Source organism: Tympanuchus pallidicinctus, unplaced genomic scaffold (assembly GCF_026119805.1).
Source record: "Tympanuchus pallidicinctus isolate F22 unplaced genomic scaffold, pur_lepc_1.0 scaffold5, whole genome shotgun sequence".
In the NCBI taxonomy this organism is placed as follows: domain Eukaryota; kingdom Metazoa; phylum Chordata; class Aves; order Galliformes; family Phasianidae; genus Tympanuchus; species Tympanuchus pallidicinctus.
Genome location: NW_026294769.1, coordinates 18,493,482 through 18,511,029, shown reverse-complemented (window position 1 = coordinate 18,511,029; position 17,548 = coordinate 18,493,482). Strand labels below are relative to the sequence as shown.

General features: G+C 45.3%; 1 protein-coding gene across 1 annotated transcript in view; it reads left to right on the top strand.

The window, feature by feature from the left end:
* The first annotated feature begins 3,761 nt into the window (after positions 1 to 3,761).
* Positions 3,762 to 17,548, top strand: part of PARD6G (par-6 family cell polarity regulator gamma) — a 57,479-nt gene continuing 43,692 nt past the window's right edge. Inside the window, exons 1-2 of the mRNA XM_052704359.1 lie at positions 3,762 to 3,884; positions 14,397 to 14,619. Coding sequence (XP_052560319.1) covers positions 3,813 to 3,884; positions 14,397 to 14,619 — 295 coding nt within the window. The 5' untranslated portion in view covers positions 3,762 to 3,812. The remainder of the gene's footprint in view (positions 3,885 to 14,396; positions 14,620 to 17,548) is intronic.

Here is a 17,548-nt window from a genome sequence, read left to right as displayed (position 1 = left end):
AGTCCCGCACGTAATTCTCACACATGCTTGAGGAAGACACAAATTACGAAGGAAACAAAGCATAGAAACATCAATTTTGCAGAGAAATACCCTTATTTCTTGATATTAAGAAGGTGCAAAGGGAAGAAAACAGATATACAAGGAGCCTTTTTCTGCTAACAGCAGAAACGTGGGAAGGACACCATGTTACTGCCTCATAGCTGACAGCCTGCAGTGACTTCAGCACACTGGGATGCAGAAATGCTTTCAGGAGAGTTCTGTCAAAATGTCTCTCTCCAGCACCTTGACACAGCAGGCTTTCATGTCTCTCTTCCAGTTTCAAGTCACCAAGGATGGTGGTGACATCCTCCTCAGCGCGGGATGGAGGCTAGGCCACAGGTTACAAATGTAGGCTCCTCATCCATAGAGGCCAGGGGAATTCACTCCGCTGACAGGCTTAGGGACCCCAAAGAGCTGCAGCAAAGCTTTGCTGCTTTGCACCCGCTGAGCATCTGGCCCTGAGCCTGTGAGAAGGAGGAATTAATGTGTCTCATGCTCTGTGCAGTTCTGAGCAGCTGCTCTGAAGGACTCTGGGAACGTGTGCCCTAGCTGAAAGCTCTGGAAAGGATCGATTGTGCACAAGCATTCCAAAACTTCAGTGTTTTACAGGGCGTGAATGCAGGCTGGAAGAAATATGTAATGTAGTAAGCAGCTTCTTGGCAAATCTCTTTGCAGATCAGGTGGGTGAGGAAGAGATTATGTCCATTCCTACTGATTAAGAGCTGCATGGTGCCTGTCCATGGACTAGCTCTGATGGGATCAGGTGACCCCCGCCTGGTACAGCTATGTGCAGTGGTCTGGCTAACATGGGAGGGATTTTGCTGCGTGAATAAGTGTGAGCTCTCCCTCTGACTGGTTTTTGTCATTATTATTAATCAGGAGTTACATCTTTCAGTCTATCTTTATCTTAATATGGTAACTGCTTTAGTAGATCTGCCAAAGAAATCCTGCAAAGATTACTTAAAAAGTCATCTGATAACTTTTTTTTTTTTTTTTTTTTTGCTAAGAAGCTTTCAGCTGCTGTGTGTTACATTTTTTAGAGATTGTGAACAGTAAGTCAAGATTTGTATTCTGTAGGACTGACTACCTTTGCTACAGCAGTTCCTTGTTACTTTTCCTTAATAGAAGGTGATATCCCTAACCACCTCTGAGAAGGGCTTGAGAGGGCTCTGAGGGCTAGATAGGGGGTTCAGCCTCTTATCCCTGGTAATAATGATAGGATGAAAGGGAATGGCCTCTGGCTGTACCAGTGGAGGTTCTGGTTGGATATCACAAAATATTTCTTCTCAGAAACTGTGGCGAGGCAGTGGCACAGGCTGCCCAGGATGGAGGTTGGGTCACCATTCCTGGAGGTGTTCAAGAACCATGTGGCACTGAGGGACGTGGTTTAGTGGGCAACATTGTTGGTAGGTGGATGACTGGACTGGATGATAGTGATCTTTCCAAACTTAATGATTCTATGATTCTATATAGTAAATTCCTTAAATTCAGGAATATTGAGGTAATTTATGTTTGTTGCTTTACCTGCCCAAATTGAAGTTTTCAATAACTTACACTTTCATTAAGATTTTGTTGTTCGTTCCAGTTAACTGCATCCCACGCCAGGCTGAAAACCTCTTGAGTGTTTATATGAGAAACTGAAACTGAGGAAAAGTTTTATTATTCTATCTTCCTACCAAAAACCATGTTTCAACTTCCAGCTCTTCTTGCTGTGTGTTAAATGGTTACCCAAGAGAGAAGAGGCACAACTTGTGGTTAAGAAGAATTGCAGACGTCTGCCATAGGACAGTTCTTCTGTTCACTAAGCAAGTCAGGTAAGTACTTGGACCATAAAAAGAAGGAATTACATCTATAGCAGCTTTCTCATATTGACATTATGTATCAAAATTAGCAGTATTACTTCTCATAGAATCATGGAATCAATTACAGGATGGCTTGAGTTGGAAAGGACCTCAACAATCCAGTCAACCCCCCTGCTATGGGCAGTTTTGCAAACCACTAAATTAGTCACTTCTCTTTCAGTTTCTTTAATTTAATGAAGATCTGATCAGCTTAAGCTCTTTAGAGAAATTGAGAACTACCACGGAGAGTTACTCTCCTACCATGGCGTGTGTTTTTACAGTCCATTCTAACTTAAATCACAGTTTCACAAAGCAGAGATGCTTGGGAAGATAATGTCAACTATACAAATTATTTGATATTACAGGGATAATTAGAAGATGTATCCTGAACTTGCCAACTTACAACTATGCTTCAATTTACTCAGCAATAGGACCAACTAAAGTGAGGCACAGGGAAGAGAGGCAGGCAGATGCCCCTGCACACGGGGATTATTTCAACTGTATTTTTAAAGTATTTACAGTCATCATCCTAACTTCATAAGTAACTGCTCTCTGTACAGCAACTTCCACCTAGAGACCTAAAGAGCTTTCTGAAAATTTACACAGTGCTTCTTGAACAGGATGGCCTGAACCCATACCACTATTAGTGAACCTCTATCTCCTTTCCCAGAACCTCTGCTTTCACTATTTCTCTTCTTCTTTTCTTCCTTTTTTTTTTTTTTTTTTAAAGTCAATCTATTACTCCTACTATCAAGCCATAAATCATACAATGGCCAGGGAAACTCTGCTGTGCTATTTGAGGTACAGGAACTTGAAGGTTGTGTTAATTTCAATGGTCTGCGGCAATGAATAAGGCAAGACCTGAGAGCAGCCTTTTAGTATCTAAGGGAGGGCAGTGAGAAAGAAGGGGACAGATTCTTCAGCAGGGTCTATTGTGATAGGACAGGGGAAACAGTTCCAAACTAAGAGAGAGGAGATATAGATCGGATGTATGGAAGAATATCCAACTTTACAGTAAGGGTGGTACAGGTTGCCTGGAGTGCGGTTGGACTTAACGATCTTGAAGGTTTTTTCCAGCCTGAGCAATTCTATGATTCTAGGATTCTATGAGTGGTGGTGGATGCTGCACCCTTGGAGGCACTCAAGGTCAGGCTGGACTGGGCTCTGAGCAACCTGATGTAGCCTGCAGGTGTCCCTGCTCAATGCAGGAGAGCTGGACTAGGTGGCATTTAGGGGTCCCTTCTGACTGAAATGATTCTATGATTCTATGAATCACAGTGTAAACACAATTTCTATCCCATGTGGAAGTAGAAGCTTCTTCTGAACAGACGGTGGAGAGTGAGTTCTGTTTTTCTGCTGAAATGAAGGACACTGGGAGACATTCTTATTAGTTTTTTTCCTTTAGTCAAGAATGGAAAACCAACAGTCAAAGCAATAACAAGGGAGAAAGGGATTAAAAAAAAGAGAGAGAGAGAATGAATATTCTGCACTCTCAAAAGCACAAAATTAAAAATCCTATCACTGCAGTAGGTACCAACATTATCAACCAGACGGGGCGCGTCGGCGTACGCCACTCTCGGGGCAGGAGCCACGGGGCTGCGAATACCCGCAGGCTTCGGGGCGGAGGCAGACGGCCGAGCGGGCGTGGTTAAGCCGTACGGGCGTGGCTACGCGGCTCGGGGGCGTGGGCCGCCGTCCCCCCGCGGCGGAGCGGGGGCGCGCGGCTGTCGGCTGCTGGAGCGCGAGCGCGGTGGAGCGGCCGCTCTCATTGGCGCGCCGGGACAAAGTGGCCGGAGCGGCTGGGAGCTGAGCGGAGCTGGGCGCCGCGTGCCGCCGGCCGCGCGCGGGGCGGCGGGGGGAGGTGGAGGAGGAGGAGAAGGAGGTGGAGGAGGAGGAGGAGAGCGGGGGGGGGGCGGCAGCGGCGCCGAGAAGATGAACCGGAGCTTCAACAAATCTCAGACTCTGCGGTATCTGGAATGCAGCGCAGTGGAAGTGAAGAGTAAGGTGAGCGCGGCCTCGCCGCCGGCCGTACGGCCCGGGGCGCCGAGGGCGGGCAGACGAGGTCTCCGCTCCCGGCGGTGCGGGCGGGCGCGAGGGGCCCCGTGCCCGTCGCCGCCGCTCGATCTTTTGTTTCGCCGCCGGCGCTCGCTCGACGGGGCAGTGCGGGGAGCGCCGCCGGCCCGGTACCGTTCCGTTTTGCCTCGCCGCCGACCGGCCGCGTCTCGGTGTCCCCGGCCGCTCACAGGTGCTGCGGGTGCCGGGGCTTCAGCCGGTACGCCTCCGCGTGGGGAAGCGCGCGTGGAAGCGCAGGAAGGCTGCCCAGCCCTCGTCACCTGCCCGGCGGCGGGATGGCTGCTGCCCGAGGGGCGCTCGGCTGCCTCGGTCCTCACTGCCACCGAAATGTTGCGGGGTTACGGGTGTCCGTCGTGCTCCCGCAGCCGGGCAGTTTGTTCTGCTCCCCAGGTGGGACATGGCCCCTGCACTTATGGCGAGTTGTGGTCCCGTTCAGTGAGTGCCGAGTGGTGCCCTAAACGCGTAAACTCTAATCTAGAGCACTGGCCATAGGTGAGAATTGCACTCTCTTCCTTTAGCTTAACGTATCCGTAGCGTGAGCTCGTTCCCTTAATAACAGCTTTAAGAGAGTCCTATAACAAAGACTCAGAGCCCTGTTTACAGCTGCAGCTGTCTCGTAAGCGAGCCCTGTGTAGGTGCAGGGTGGTAGGGGGCTGTGAGCATACTGTTGTGGATGGTGAGAGGGAGCTACTTGGTACTCATTGAGTGGTGTCCTGCTGTGCGTAAAGCCCACGAGGTCCTTCTTATGCCACTGTCCTGTGGTGGGGATGGAGTCAGCAAAAAGCTCTGGTCGGTAGTGCCACATGAGGGGCTGTGTGGGACTGGATGAAGCTGCTGTTGGTAGCTCCCAAGCAGTCAGTTGCCTCTGTTTTGCAAGCACGAGGCCTGCCCCAGCCTGCCAGAAAACCAGAAAGTTGAGTCTGCGTGCTGTTGGTTGGTGCCTGTCGGGCAGCAGCGATGGGGCCTGGCTGGTTGCTCCTGGGCACCGTGTTGCAGCCACCAGCTTTGGGGCTTGGGTGGCTTCAAAGGGCTGGGCTCTGGTGGAGGGGCTCAGTGGGAGCGTTGCCTTGGCACGTGGTGCGAGGCATTCCTCTCCTTGTGGGTTGAGTCAGATCTGGAGGAGCTGTGGGGAGTCATATAGGCTGCAAACTTGACTTCTAAATTTTATTTATTTATTTATTTAGCCTATGGCGTGATAGCCAGGTGATTTCCTGCCTACGCCCAGCTGGTGTGTTGTGTTAGGCCGCTGCGTGGAAATGGCTCCTGTGAAAACGAACAGAACGCTTTCTGGATTAGTTGAGGACTGGCTATACCCGAATGTTATTTCTGTTCTCCAAAAGAAAGACCTTGGAAATCAGTTTGCGCCTGTAGTTATTGGAATGGGAGAGTTTATCACATCCTTGGTACTGTGCTGGATGAAACAGTTGTTTAGCAGTCCCCAAATACCTGTAAATTTTAAGATTTTTGATGTGTGTCAGAGGATTATTTAAAAAAAAAAAAAAAAAAAGCCTTTAAAAAAGGGAAGGAGTATCATGGTGGCTAAGTTCACTGATTCATAAATGCCTTTCTTACACACAGTAACTCTGTGATGAGGGGATTGTAGCTGCTCTGAACCTGGACCGAGCCAGGCCTGTGGCCATAGCTGGGGACATGGCTGTGTCTATGGTTATTCTGATGCCTTGTAGTTTTTGCAGCAGGAGATTTGGGAGTGATGTATTCCCTGCCTGCTGGTCTCTAAGCCTAGCTTTGTGGCACAGCGTAACGTGTCCTGGTGTGCATCAGGCCAGCTTTTTTCTTTGGGCAAATGGAAGATGTTTTAGAAGTCTCCTGGTCACTGACTTGCAGTAGGTTCCGAAGGGGAGGAGGGAATATGAGCCCTCTGCATGCATCTGCTCGCAAACACGGCAGTTACGGTAATTGCAATTGCAGAGTCTTGTGTTTTAGGGAGCCGTCTTCCTTCAGGCCCTGTCCTGCCCCCATCTCCGCCCCTGAAGCCGGCCTTATAATCAAAGCACTTATGAGCTTATTGCTGGATGGGAGAGGAAGGAGAAGGAGAAACCTGCTTAGAAATTGGCACATGTCAAAGGAAAATAATAATTGAATTGTAATTATATCTTCTCCCTTTTCTCTACTTCACTGTTTCTCAACAGAGTAAATTAGAAGCTCAGTTGTTATCTAGGTGTAGTCCCTGCTGCTCAAAATAAGTGTTTCAGCCCTTTTAGACAGGATCTGAAGCCACTTTATCTTGCAGGCCTGAAAGAGCTGTGTATTCTCCTGTGTCTCGTACTCGCCCAGTCTGGTGACAAGTGGCGTGGCTGCTCCCTTTGAAGAAATTACCTCTAATCTCTAAAAAAAGGTTTCCAGATGACTCTTTCTCTCCCGTTCACCAAGATTTCCAGAGCAAACAACGTGTGGAGATTCTTGTTTTATTAAGAATCCTTCCTGTTGGCACTGGATCACAAACCTATTCTTCGTTTCTCTCTCTAGCTTTACTGAGAAGTTGAAGGCCCCTCTCTTTGTGAATGTATGCCTACAGAAGAACCAGAACTTATAGGAATTCCTGCATTAATACTGAGACTTCCTCTATAATTATAGTTCTGTGTAGTCCACGTTCTTTCACTCTCCTCCAATTGAGTGAAAAACTGCATTATTTTCTGTAAGCTGTATATATCTATAAGAATTCTTTCTCGGGTTTTCAAAATAGTTGCCTGAAAAAAAACAATCCTTTACAAAAGCCACCTTGTTTAGCTGCCTGTTGAAGAGTGAAAACTTGGAGCAGTAGTTGAGGACTATGAAAGTACAGCTGCCTGACTCGGGTGCTGTTTTGGATGCTTGGTGGTAGACCTTGACACTGCTGCCATGTTAATAGTGTCATGTTTTCTTGTACTACAAACTGATATACAAATTAACAATGTGACTAACATCCTTCTACTGTAAACAAGCCCATTAAGATAAATATACCAGTTAACCATAACTGCATTTCCTTTGCTCTCTTCTCTCACCTAATTTCTGCTTTGTTCCACTGAATGTTGATGTCTGTCTGAATGCCACCACTGGATTTTTAATAAACTTTCAGCTATATTCTGTTGTATCCACAGTATGAGTGTGAGATTGATGTGGGCCTTGAGGATAGGGCATGCTTGTGGTCAGCTGTGCTCTGGGTTTTTACCTGGTAACTAACAGGGAAAATAGTGGCTTCAAGTCTTGAGCATGCGTATGAGCTCGATAGTGCTTCAGCAGCTCTCCTCCCAGCTGCTGTTTGGGTGTAACAGCCTAACACCTCTGGAGTGCCTTATCCTGCCTACGTGTCATCTCCTTTTGTTGGAAATGTACATGTACCCATTACATAAAAATACCTGGTTTAACCTTCAGCATCCTTTCTTTTTCCTCCAAAAGTTGCTGGTACGGTTCAGATACCTTAGCAATCTGTGTCAATAGAGATAAGAACAAACTTACGCCATTTCGGTGCGAAGAGATTGTAAAGTTCTGCTGCTTCTCTCTCAAGTTAGCTTAGTGAGAGAGGCCTACAGATCATATTTCCCAGCCTTGTGCACTTTTACTGATCTCACTCTAACTCTGAGAGTTGTACAGGCCTTTTGGAGTTCAAGGGATGTTTTCCATGTGTTGCATGCTTCAGAAATGATGAGAAAGCTGAAAATCCTGTAGGTTTAAAAAGTCTTCAAGCCTGCTTTGTGTTTTTAAGTAGTACTTTAGTTTCTTCCAAGTTAGGATCCTATTTATCATACCTAGAACACAATGAAAATAAGCGCAGTGAAAAACTCAATGACCAGATGTTTGAACTGCTGGTTTGGAGCTTCAAAATATTTGATTACATGCAAAACAAATGTGGCATGGTCTCAGAAAACCACAGAGCTTCCCTTTTCAAAATGAAGACGTTATGCCACAGCAACATCAGCTCAAGTCGGTCTGGATTTTCGTAAAATGTATCAACAGTAGATACTTATCCTTTGAACATCAGACTTTGAAGAGGTCTTTCCCTTGTTCCCTTCCCTCCCAGCTTGCAGGGCTTTTGACTGTACGTACAGTGGTTATTGCATTGTACTAAGCAGCATTTGCTAAACTGCTGATTACTCTATTATTACAACTCCTTGTTTTCCCTAGCAGGATAATTCTCTGAAGCGGTCGTGCTTGATAAACTGAGGTCTGTCTTTGAATGTTAGGTCATTTGAGAGAAAGTGACTGCAGCTTTACAAGTTACCATCCATCAGCTGAGCCCTGTGCTTGCTCAGTGCCTTTCACAGGTAAGAAGCCAAACTTCCCAGCTGCAAAGAGAACCATTCTGCAGTGGTTCTGCTACCTTGTGTTTTGGCATTTCCCATACTGTCCTGTGCTTGATCCACCTCCAGGTTCTCACCCTTGCTTTTGTGGTCACTTTTATGCTAGTGACTTAGGAATTCCTGATCTGCTTGAAATTCCATCCAACAAGCCTGTCTTATGGAGTCGTCTTCTAGATTTCCGTCTCGCCACACTGAAACTGTCCTGAAGGCCACAGAACAACGGACCTTTAATTTGCTGGGATGCTCTTTAAAGTTGAAAAGCTGTTTACAGCTGGAGTCAGAAAGGAATGTCTTCTGTTGCAGGCTAAAATACCTGTGGAGGCTCCATCTGGCAGCCTGCAGGACCAGCCACCTCTGAGGAGTTCTTCAGGGCTGCAATTAATAGTGCTTTCCTCAGTAGTGCCTTATCATGCCTTTGTGTGCGCTTTTACTAACCAAGAAACACTCTCCCAAAGATTGATTGCTTGCCCCTAATTACATTTACAATGCAGCCAGAAGTTAAGGATGAAATGTACCTCCTGAGACATTCCCTCCCTGGAAGTGAAGGCAAGGTCTCCCAGCACAGTTAGTGCCGCTCCCATTGGAAATTCCTGCAGTTAATTGAGGCAGGGATGTCTGGGGCAGGGTGCATTGTACCAGCCCCAGGGCCACCCAGCCTGGGGCCATCCTCCTGCTTCCCTGTCAGGTCTGGTAAGGTGTGCCTGTGTATCACATTGCTTCTCTGCAGCTGCTGGTGGCTGTGGAGAGCTCTGGCAGAAACTAAAAGGGTCTTAAATGAGTTTGCTACCAGCCAGAGCCCTTACTGGTTACATCACTTAGAAAATGGTGGGAAAGTGGTTCGCTCTGGCTGGAGACCTGTACTAGTGCAGGGCTGCCTGTCTGCCTGCAGGCTTGTGTGCTGCTGGCAGTGTGTAATACCAGGTCTCCTGACTCAGTGCTGTTTTGTCCTGCGGGTGGCAAGAGGCCAGCTGCTTCTTTTTGCCTTGTGCTGATGGTGGCATGCCATGGATGCCTGCTTCCCATGCTGTAATTGTGCTAAGGCTTGATGGTGCATGGGGTGCATGTTGAGCAGTGCTCTTGAAAATACAGGATCAGTTTGCTCCACATCCTTTGCAAGCAGGCTTTGGTTCATCCTTGAAATTAGGAAACTGGAAGAGATTCCTTTCTGGATGGGGAGAACAGCTATGTAAGGCAAATATTTCTTTCTTTTTAAAGGCTTTGTTGTGAACAACAGCTGCATGAAGTAGGACAGCAGCGTGGATTTGAAGATATTTATCGTGAGCTGAAGCAGAGAGGGCAGTTAGGCTGGTGACCCTAATTGAGAAAGTTACTGGAGCGGGGATGGGGGGTAGAGGAATGGGGGGTGGGAGGTGTGGGGGTGACAAAGAGGGTGTCTTCAAAGGAACAGGCTGGGAAAAAATATCTTTTGTTAGATGGTGATGTGGCAAAATGGTGCTTAGGAAGGCCACTGAAAAGCACAGACCAGTCAAGCAGGAGTGTAACGGTATGTGAGTGTTTGTGGGTTTCAGACACTGGGCAGAAAAGGTCTGAAGCTAACATAGATCTGTGGTTCCTCCATGAAGGGTGGTACAGAAGTTGCAGGTGCTAGGGGAGGCTGTGTGAAGTTCTTGTGTTCAGTGATGAAGAATTTAGGTGAGGAAGGGAAAAGGGTGCACATAGTGTGGCTCAATTTACCCTTGTGCTGATGGTTGAGATTCTCTGAAGAGGAGATCTGTATGAGATGGCAAGGGTGGCACATCTCATGGAGAGGTGTTGGTCTGAGAGATATGGTCAGGCAGGAGGTAAACTTGTCTGCCAAGCTGTGGAGGGAGAAAGATCATCAGGGACTGGAGAAGGTTGGAGAGGTGAATGCTGCCTTTGTAAATGAAAGTCAAAGAAGTAGAAATTGTTGTGTTGAAGTACTATGGAAGTGAAGGGGAACCATTGGGGATGGGGGAGGATAAGAACTGAAGATAGTAGAGCATGGCTGTTATTTATTGGGGAGTGACAGGGGAGGCTATAAGGGAGAGAAGAGTAACAGCATAATGCCAACCAGGAAAAAACTTTGAGGTTAAAGTAGTAAAAAATATCTGTAATGTAGTTCATGTGAGGATCAAACACAGAGGGGCAATTTTGTTCTCCTGATCACCTCTGCGAAGATATGGTAAATGGTGAGCAGGGGGCTCAACAGAATGCAAAATGCCCAATTTCCCACCAGCTTGATGGTTGGGATGGAGCAGAGCTGCTTTAGGGCAGGTGGCAGAAGGCAAGACAAGAACTTGTTGCAGAGAGCATCTGCTTGGTTGGTGACATCTTGCACAGAGATGACCGGAGTGAGATGGAGAGCAGTGCAAAAGAGTGCTGAGTGATTTGGGGAAGACATGGCTGTGGGAGAAACGGGATGACAGCTGAGCTCAGGGCCCAGTTGAAACCACCTGGTACAAAACCATTTACTTTTTGTCTTCCCTCCTTCTTACTGATAAAGTTGCCCTGGTCAGGCAGTCTTCATTCTGAAAATCTCATGGGTAAGCAGAAATTACAGTCTGTGCATGGATGGGAGTGTTTGTTTTTCTTTCTGTCCCTGATACTTTGTGGGAGAAGTAAGTGGTTAATGTAATTCATGTTTATTGCTAAATGTCGTTCTCTGATGTTCTCTTATTACAATAGCTTAAACTCAAAGCTAGCAATAAGCCAGAGGGATAGCATCTCATAAACATAGCACTTTTTCTTATAACCCCATAAATTTTTTGAAATCACCTTTTCTGAAAAATGAAAAGGTCACTTTGTCTTGCAGAAAACTCCTCTGTTTTGTTTCACAAAATAGCAGCACTGTGTGGAAGTAGACCTCAAAATCCTGTTCCTTTCTACCCTCACTGCTGCACCCCACCCTCTTTTTAGAAAAGTTTTTTAAAAAGAGCTTGATTGCTGTTAGGAGCCCATCTAAGTTTTGGTCAGCTGGCTGTGACTTTCTTCTTTTCTGTAATTCATCAGAACACTTTTTTCCTTTTCTTGTAATTGTTTTTCTTGGCCCCTGGTTTTGCTCAGGGCTCCTGCATACTGCATGGCATTTGTTTTGGATGCTTTTGGTCATCTAGTTGCAGACAGCAAGTACAGTGGCTGGCAGATACTTCGGAGGAACTTAGGACAGAGCGTATTCTTTGTAAAGCCAAGTTGACAATTCTTTTTAGTTTTTTCTTCTCCCTTCCCCCCTCCACAACATAATTAGCTCTGTTAGACTAAATTCATTTAAGTTCCCTTGGGCTTTCCTGCCCTCTGACTTTTGCAATAGTACATGCAGTATTTGCATTAGATAAAAAGGTCAGAATCATTTACTTCATTATAGAAAAGTAATCTGCTTGTTAAAACTGTTAGTTTGTCAAACAGTGTAACACAGTATTGTTCTGGCAGAGACTGTGCTAGCAAACACCAGTGATTGTGTCTCTTTCATGGAGTGACAGACTAAAGATGAACTTTGTAGCTTAGAAAAGCAGATAGCCATCGTGACAGTCTTTGAAAAGCCTTCAGAATTTGAAGTTTCTGGAAGATACGTGGTGGGTGCTATCTTGAAATCCTGGCTGAATACAATGCAGAGCACCCGGTCTCCTAGCTGTGTGGTACTGCAAAACCTATTATTACTGTGATACTCTCTATCAGCCTCATTAGGGATGATGAATGAGCGGTCACTGCTGAAGCATTTGTTACCCTCCTCTGAAAGGACCCGCTGACAATGGTTGCTGCCTGTGCATGTGCCCAGGGTATATTAATCAGCTAAGCTACAACTACAGCAATGCTAGCCTTTAAACAACAAAACGTCATCTGCATTTCCGTTTAAATCCCTTTTGAACGGACTTCCTTCCCCTCTGTGGAGTCGCCTTCCAGCTCCCTTGCCTTGAAGGGCTGCTTCATGCAGAGACATGTGAAATCTCATATGCTAGTTTATTGCTGTCATTCTCCTACACAAAAGAGTTTGACTCTTGGCTCTTCCAAGGCTGAACAAGTTGATTTGGCTACGCAGTGTTAGTATCAGCCCTCAGTACCCCAGGTCTGCAGTAGGATCTCTATGGTGTGCCAATACTCCGTGTTGCCTTCCACGGATACCTGATGTGCCTCAGAACATGCTTCCTGCAGGACCTAGGCTAGGAAGCCTGGTCTCCTCACTGATGCCTGCCACTCCTGTAGCAGCCTAAGCTCAGCCTGGGGTTGTAATAGCTGTCCTTGCTTCTTCTCTCCTTTCCCATGTCACTTTTCCTCTGAAGGTGGTGTTCCTAGCGCTGGGCGCATCAGGACCCACAGGCTCACAAAGGCAGACATCCAGGTGTTTTGTAGGCTGGGGTGAGTGAGTGCCATGCCTGTTTGTGGGGCTAAGTGCCCTGCTTGATAACTGAGTGTTTGCTGGGACTTGTACCCAGGGAATGTTGCTTTGGCTAAAGGGATGCTGTGTTCAGGTGTGCTGAGGAGTGTAGCTGTAAACAAGACTTACAGGAGATTTTGTTGCTGCCTCTTGAGCTTGCTCTGTAAGTGCTCAACTTGTCAGGTGAATGTGACTTCTTTCATACCTAAAGAAAAACTTTTAGATACTGTTCAAATGAAGATGTCAACTTTCCTATTGACATATTTTAAACTGAAAGAGTAAGATGTCACTTGGATGTTTCTTCACAGAGGAGTGGGGGTTGAGGACAAAGAGACTTTTTTTCTTCCATTGGAACCAGCTGTGGTTTGTTTGGCTTTTGTGCATTATGATGGGCACTCTGAATTGAAATCCAAACTGGAACTAGCAGTTAATATTACAAACAAGCAGCTTAATTTGACTAAACGAGCTTTCATATGATCACAACCAGGCTTTGATGCTGAAGAGTGGGATTTTCATAACTGCGGAAGTAATTTGAGAACATGCTTGCACCCAAAAGCTAGCAGGGCTTTTTTTTTCCCCCCTCGAATAAATATGGTTCTGGTGATGATTCATACTTTTGTTATCCTCAGCAAAAGAGTGGCTTGCATGTGTAAGTTGATTTAACAACTGAGAGCCTCTGCTTTGAGAAAGAACTTACAAAAAGTTCTCAATTTTCTTTGATCTTTTTGTTTGGATGCTTTTTGTTTTCTTTTGTCTGTGGTCTCTTGCCTGGCATTGACTGACTTTGCAAATGAGAACTTCTGTGAGATGCCAGTCACTGCCTTATTCCTGGATTTATATTTAAATGTTATCAGAAATGAGTATGATGAAGAGGTTCAGTTGATAAACACTAGCACTAAATGATCTAAGTTAGGGAAAGAAACATACCAGACAGTTGTCTTGTTGGTTTAGCTGGATGCCTGATTTTTCACGCCATTCATTTCTAAGACTGGAGAATCTGATAGTTTCCTCCTGTTCTTAGTAGCATACTCACTTTCTGATATCAGAAGTAAGACTAATTAAAGTCTTTAATACAATCACTTTTTTACTTATTTAAAATAACTTCATGTTTTAAAACACATTAAATTGTTCTGTGCCAAACCATCTCTCCTGGATTTTTAATTTTTTTTTTAACTTACTTGTAAAGCTTCAAAACTAGAAACTGATGGAGTGACGGAAAAATTAAACCTGTAGAAACACACTTGAAGGACTTTGCTCATTCTGTATGGATGCCAGGAAATTTTGGGGGCATGTAGAGCGAGTGTAACTTCCTAATAGCAGGCTGTGTGCTTGCATACCGCGCTAAGAAGCATCGTGGTTGGGATCCCAGTGGTATTGATGGAAAGCATGCAAAGAATTTTTATTAAGGTTGTTTGAAAGCTGAGGAACTTCTTTTGAAAGCAGTAGAGTGAGCACTTCTGCTTCAGAGAAACTTGTTCTGTGAATGTCTGAGATCGTGATGATAATGATGGCGCTTCAGAGTTGAATCCTACCAACGTAATCCTCTGGGATGAGAACTTAGTGTGTATCTTCAGATATTAAGGTGGCATGTGAAAGCATACCTATTGTCAGGCAGGGTGGTGTCTTGGTAGCTGTGGTTATATGCTAACAGGGGGGCTTAATAGGGTGTTTGTAGACCAGAAAGCACTGATATGTATAGAAAGGAAAGATCATGGGCACTGTGTTTAAGTGCCAAGCTAAGACATTGTGCTTTGGTGATGTCTGAAAGCAGATACTCTTTGTTTTCTCTTGCAGTTTGGGGCAGAGTTCAGAAGGTTCTCCCTAGACCGCTACAAGCCAGGAAAGTTTGAAGACTTCTATAAACTAATTCTTCATATTCATCACATAGCCAACCTGGAAGTGATGATTGGATATGCTGATGTGCATGGAGACCTTCTCCCTATTAATAACGATGACAACTTTTTCAAGGCTGTTTCAAGTGCTCATCCGCTCCTCAGGGTTTTTATACAAAGACAAGGTAAGATGTGATTCTCATTTCAGTGTACTGAAAAATGCTGGTACAAGGTGGCCCTCATTTAAAGGCTGGGGTGATGTAAGAGGAGCTTAGGATCTTCTCTCAGGGTTGCAGGCTGCTCCTTCAGGCAGTTTGTTATGATGTGCAGAAGTGGTGTGGTGTCAGTGGAAGTAGAAGTATGGTATCTGGGTATCACCCCAAGACCCTTCTTTTCCCAGGTGAATGTGCCTCGTGCTGCCTGTGCTCTGTTATCACTGCAGCCAATAGTGCTGCTCTGCCTGATTGTGGGAGGGGGATTATAGTACTGTATTACTGCAACGCATTTAGAAATCCCTGGTCTAGTGGTTACCGACCCTGCACGTGGCAGGGGTTTGAAAATAGATGATCGTTATGGTCCTTTTCCTCCCAGACCATTCTATGATCCATCGTGATAGTAACATCCTACTCAAATATTCACGTCTGTGTAGTGTATAAACTGAAAGATATATAGGTATGTAAGAGGGGAAGAAAAAAGTTACGCTGCAAACGAAGTCTTGTTTGACTCTGATCTGCAAACAGATGATCTCCCCTCTGTCCTTATGTAAATGACTTAATTTTTTTTTCTTCCTGATTTTTAAATCGAGTATTGGGCAGAATTGCCTGAATGTCACAGTGAGTTCAGGTTTAAGCTGCTGTGTGTTATTCTTGTAAAGCTTTTATTGCAGATAACTGAAACTATTCTCTACCTTCCCCCCAGAGACTGTGTTTGACAGTTGCTTCAGACAAGGTGTCTTCCCACAGAACTCATTAAATCCCACAGGAACCTGATGCCATGTTAACACTGCTTCCACAGTGTTTTCAGACACGTAGCGTCTGAAACAGGATTAGGAATTAAACTCGCATCGGTAGCAGAGTCAGAAATGGGACCTCGTCTGTGACTTGGAACACTCTTTCTGGAGCTGGACTCTGCTGCTTGGGTTTTGTGCTGATTAGGATTTGGCAAGGGGCTCCAGCCTGCTCACTGATAGGAGCTAATTTAGTGTGCAGTTTAATTTGGTGTCATCAGATACAGAGATCTTTGTGGCCCTCCCCATTCAGAGTGTGTTATCTGCCTCCTTTTAGATCTAAACCTAGACAAGTTTTGTTTGTTTGTGTGTCTGTTGTATGAGTGGGAATGTCTGTTAGAGAGGACTTGAGTTGCTGTCTCTCCTTTCTCATACAGGAAATGCCAAGTCAGATGATAAACCCTCTTATATCTCCTTCCTGCAATGCCTGTTAGGGCTTGAATGTTCATGGTGGGTTAAGTCATAAGAAGTTGCTTGCATGATTTTGTCATGCCTGCTTCAGTTCAAGTTCATTCATGTGCCTCTGGATCAATCCCATTCAAAATGTGGCTGTTCTTGCTCTGTGCAGACCACTGGAAGTTGAGTATCCCTAGCTGTGCTGAGAGAGGAGTCGAAACAGAACTGCTGGTCACACAAGGAAGCAAAGGAAAGAAAAATTGGTTAGGTGTGGAAAAAGTGCTCTCCCATTATTCAGTAAGAGGTAGTGTGCTATGGGTAAAGGTTTTTAACTTTTAACCGTAGTGGAAAAATACAGCATTTTTCCCTCTTTTTTTTTTTCTTTTTCTTTTTAATTTTAAATTTTAATTTTTAATTTAATTTTTTTTTTTTTTTTAAATTTTAAATTTTAGTGGAAAGAATTACGCTGACTCAAAAAGGAAGCTTATATAAGAGGAAAGACAAATCAGTGCTTCTCTACATGTGGCAATGCCTGAAAGCTTTTCCAACGCGCATTCTGCTGTGCTCCCTCTAAAGCCAAAATGAATTCTGGTCAGTCCCTTTGATTAATGGCACCTTTTAATATGGGACTCCTGTGGTTAACACTTGAGACACATACTTGTCCAAGGTGGTTTGGAAGCATCCACGTTTCCTTGTATGGGAAACAACCTTGAGAAATTGTTCCCTTCAAAATTAGCATGGGTTCCTGGAATCTTGTTTCTTTTCCTCCTTTTTCCTCCACACCTCCCGCCCCCTGCTTTCCCTGAAGCAGTGCTGGCCCTTCTGCTGGAGAGCTGTGCAGGAGAGCAATGTGCTAGGCACCTTTCCCAGAGAGCAGGAAACCATTGTGCCATCCAGGGGAATGTGGTGTGTCTGCAGTGCTTCAGCTCACACCCTAAACTCTGGCTGCGGAGGTGGGAAATTAAGTTGACAAGGATGCCAGTAAAATATGAAGCCAGTCCTCTTCTGTGACTTTGAAGGAGACTGCAGAGCACAGACTCTTAAGTCTGCTGGGTCATGGATTGCTGTCCATTGGTGGGAGAAATTCCAGGAGGTGGCTGCCAAAAGTTGTTCCTGCAGTGTTACAGAGTGGAGGGGTTTGGGGGACAGAAGTACGTAGACATGGAGCGAGTGAATAGTTGAGCTTCAGGCCTTTTTGTAGTAGAGTGGACTGTTTATCAACTACTTGATGAGTCATTCTATTTTTCCAGATTATAGCTGGGTTATCCTTTCTCTTGTCAAGTAGGTTAAGTAATCACATTAAATGAGTTTAACTGTTTGTTAGCAGAGTGACAGAGCAGATGGCTTACTCTTTGCATAAAAATCAAGCAATACTTTGCTAGGTTTTTTTTGTTTGCCTTGTTGGTTTGTTTTTTTTTCTTTTAAACCTGAGCTTCGTCTGGCACTCCTTTAATTCAAAAGTACTTTCCCAACTTGTCCCCAGAGGCCAGTCACATAGATTGATTCTCACATGCCAGACTGATGTCTAGGTGTGAGATAGCTGTATTATTCTGTGTCCTCGTTCTTGTTCGTGTCTCAAGAGCCCCAAAATTTTCAGGATCATAGCAACTGTTCCCTCTTCTAGGCAGCGGATGTCAGTGCTTATTAGCCAGCCTTTTTATTCAGAACTGGATTCCCAATGTGCCTGCAACAGTTACTCTGGATGCTTTTGG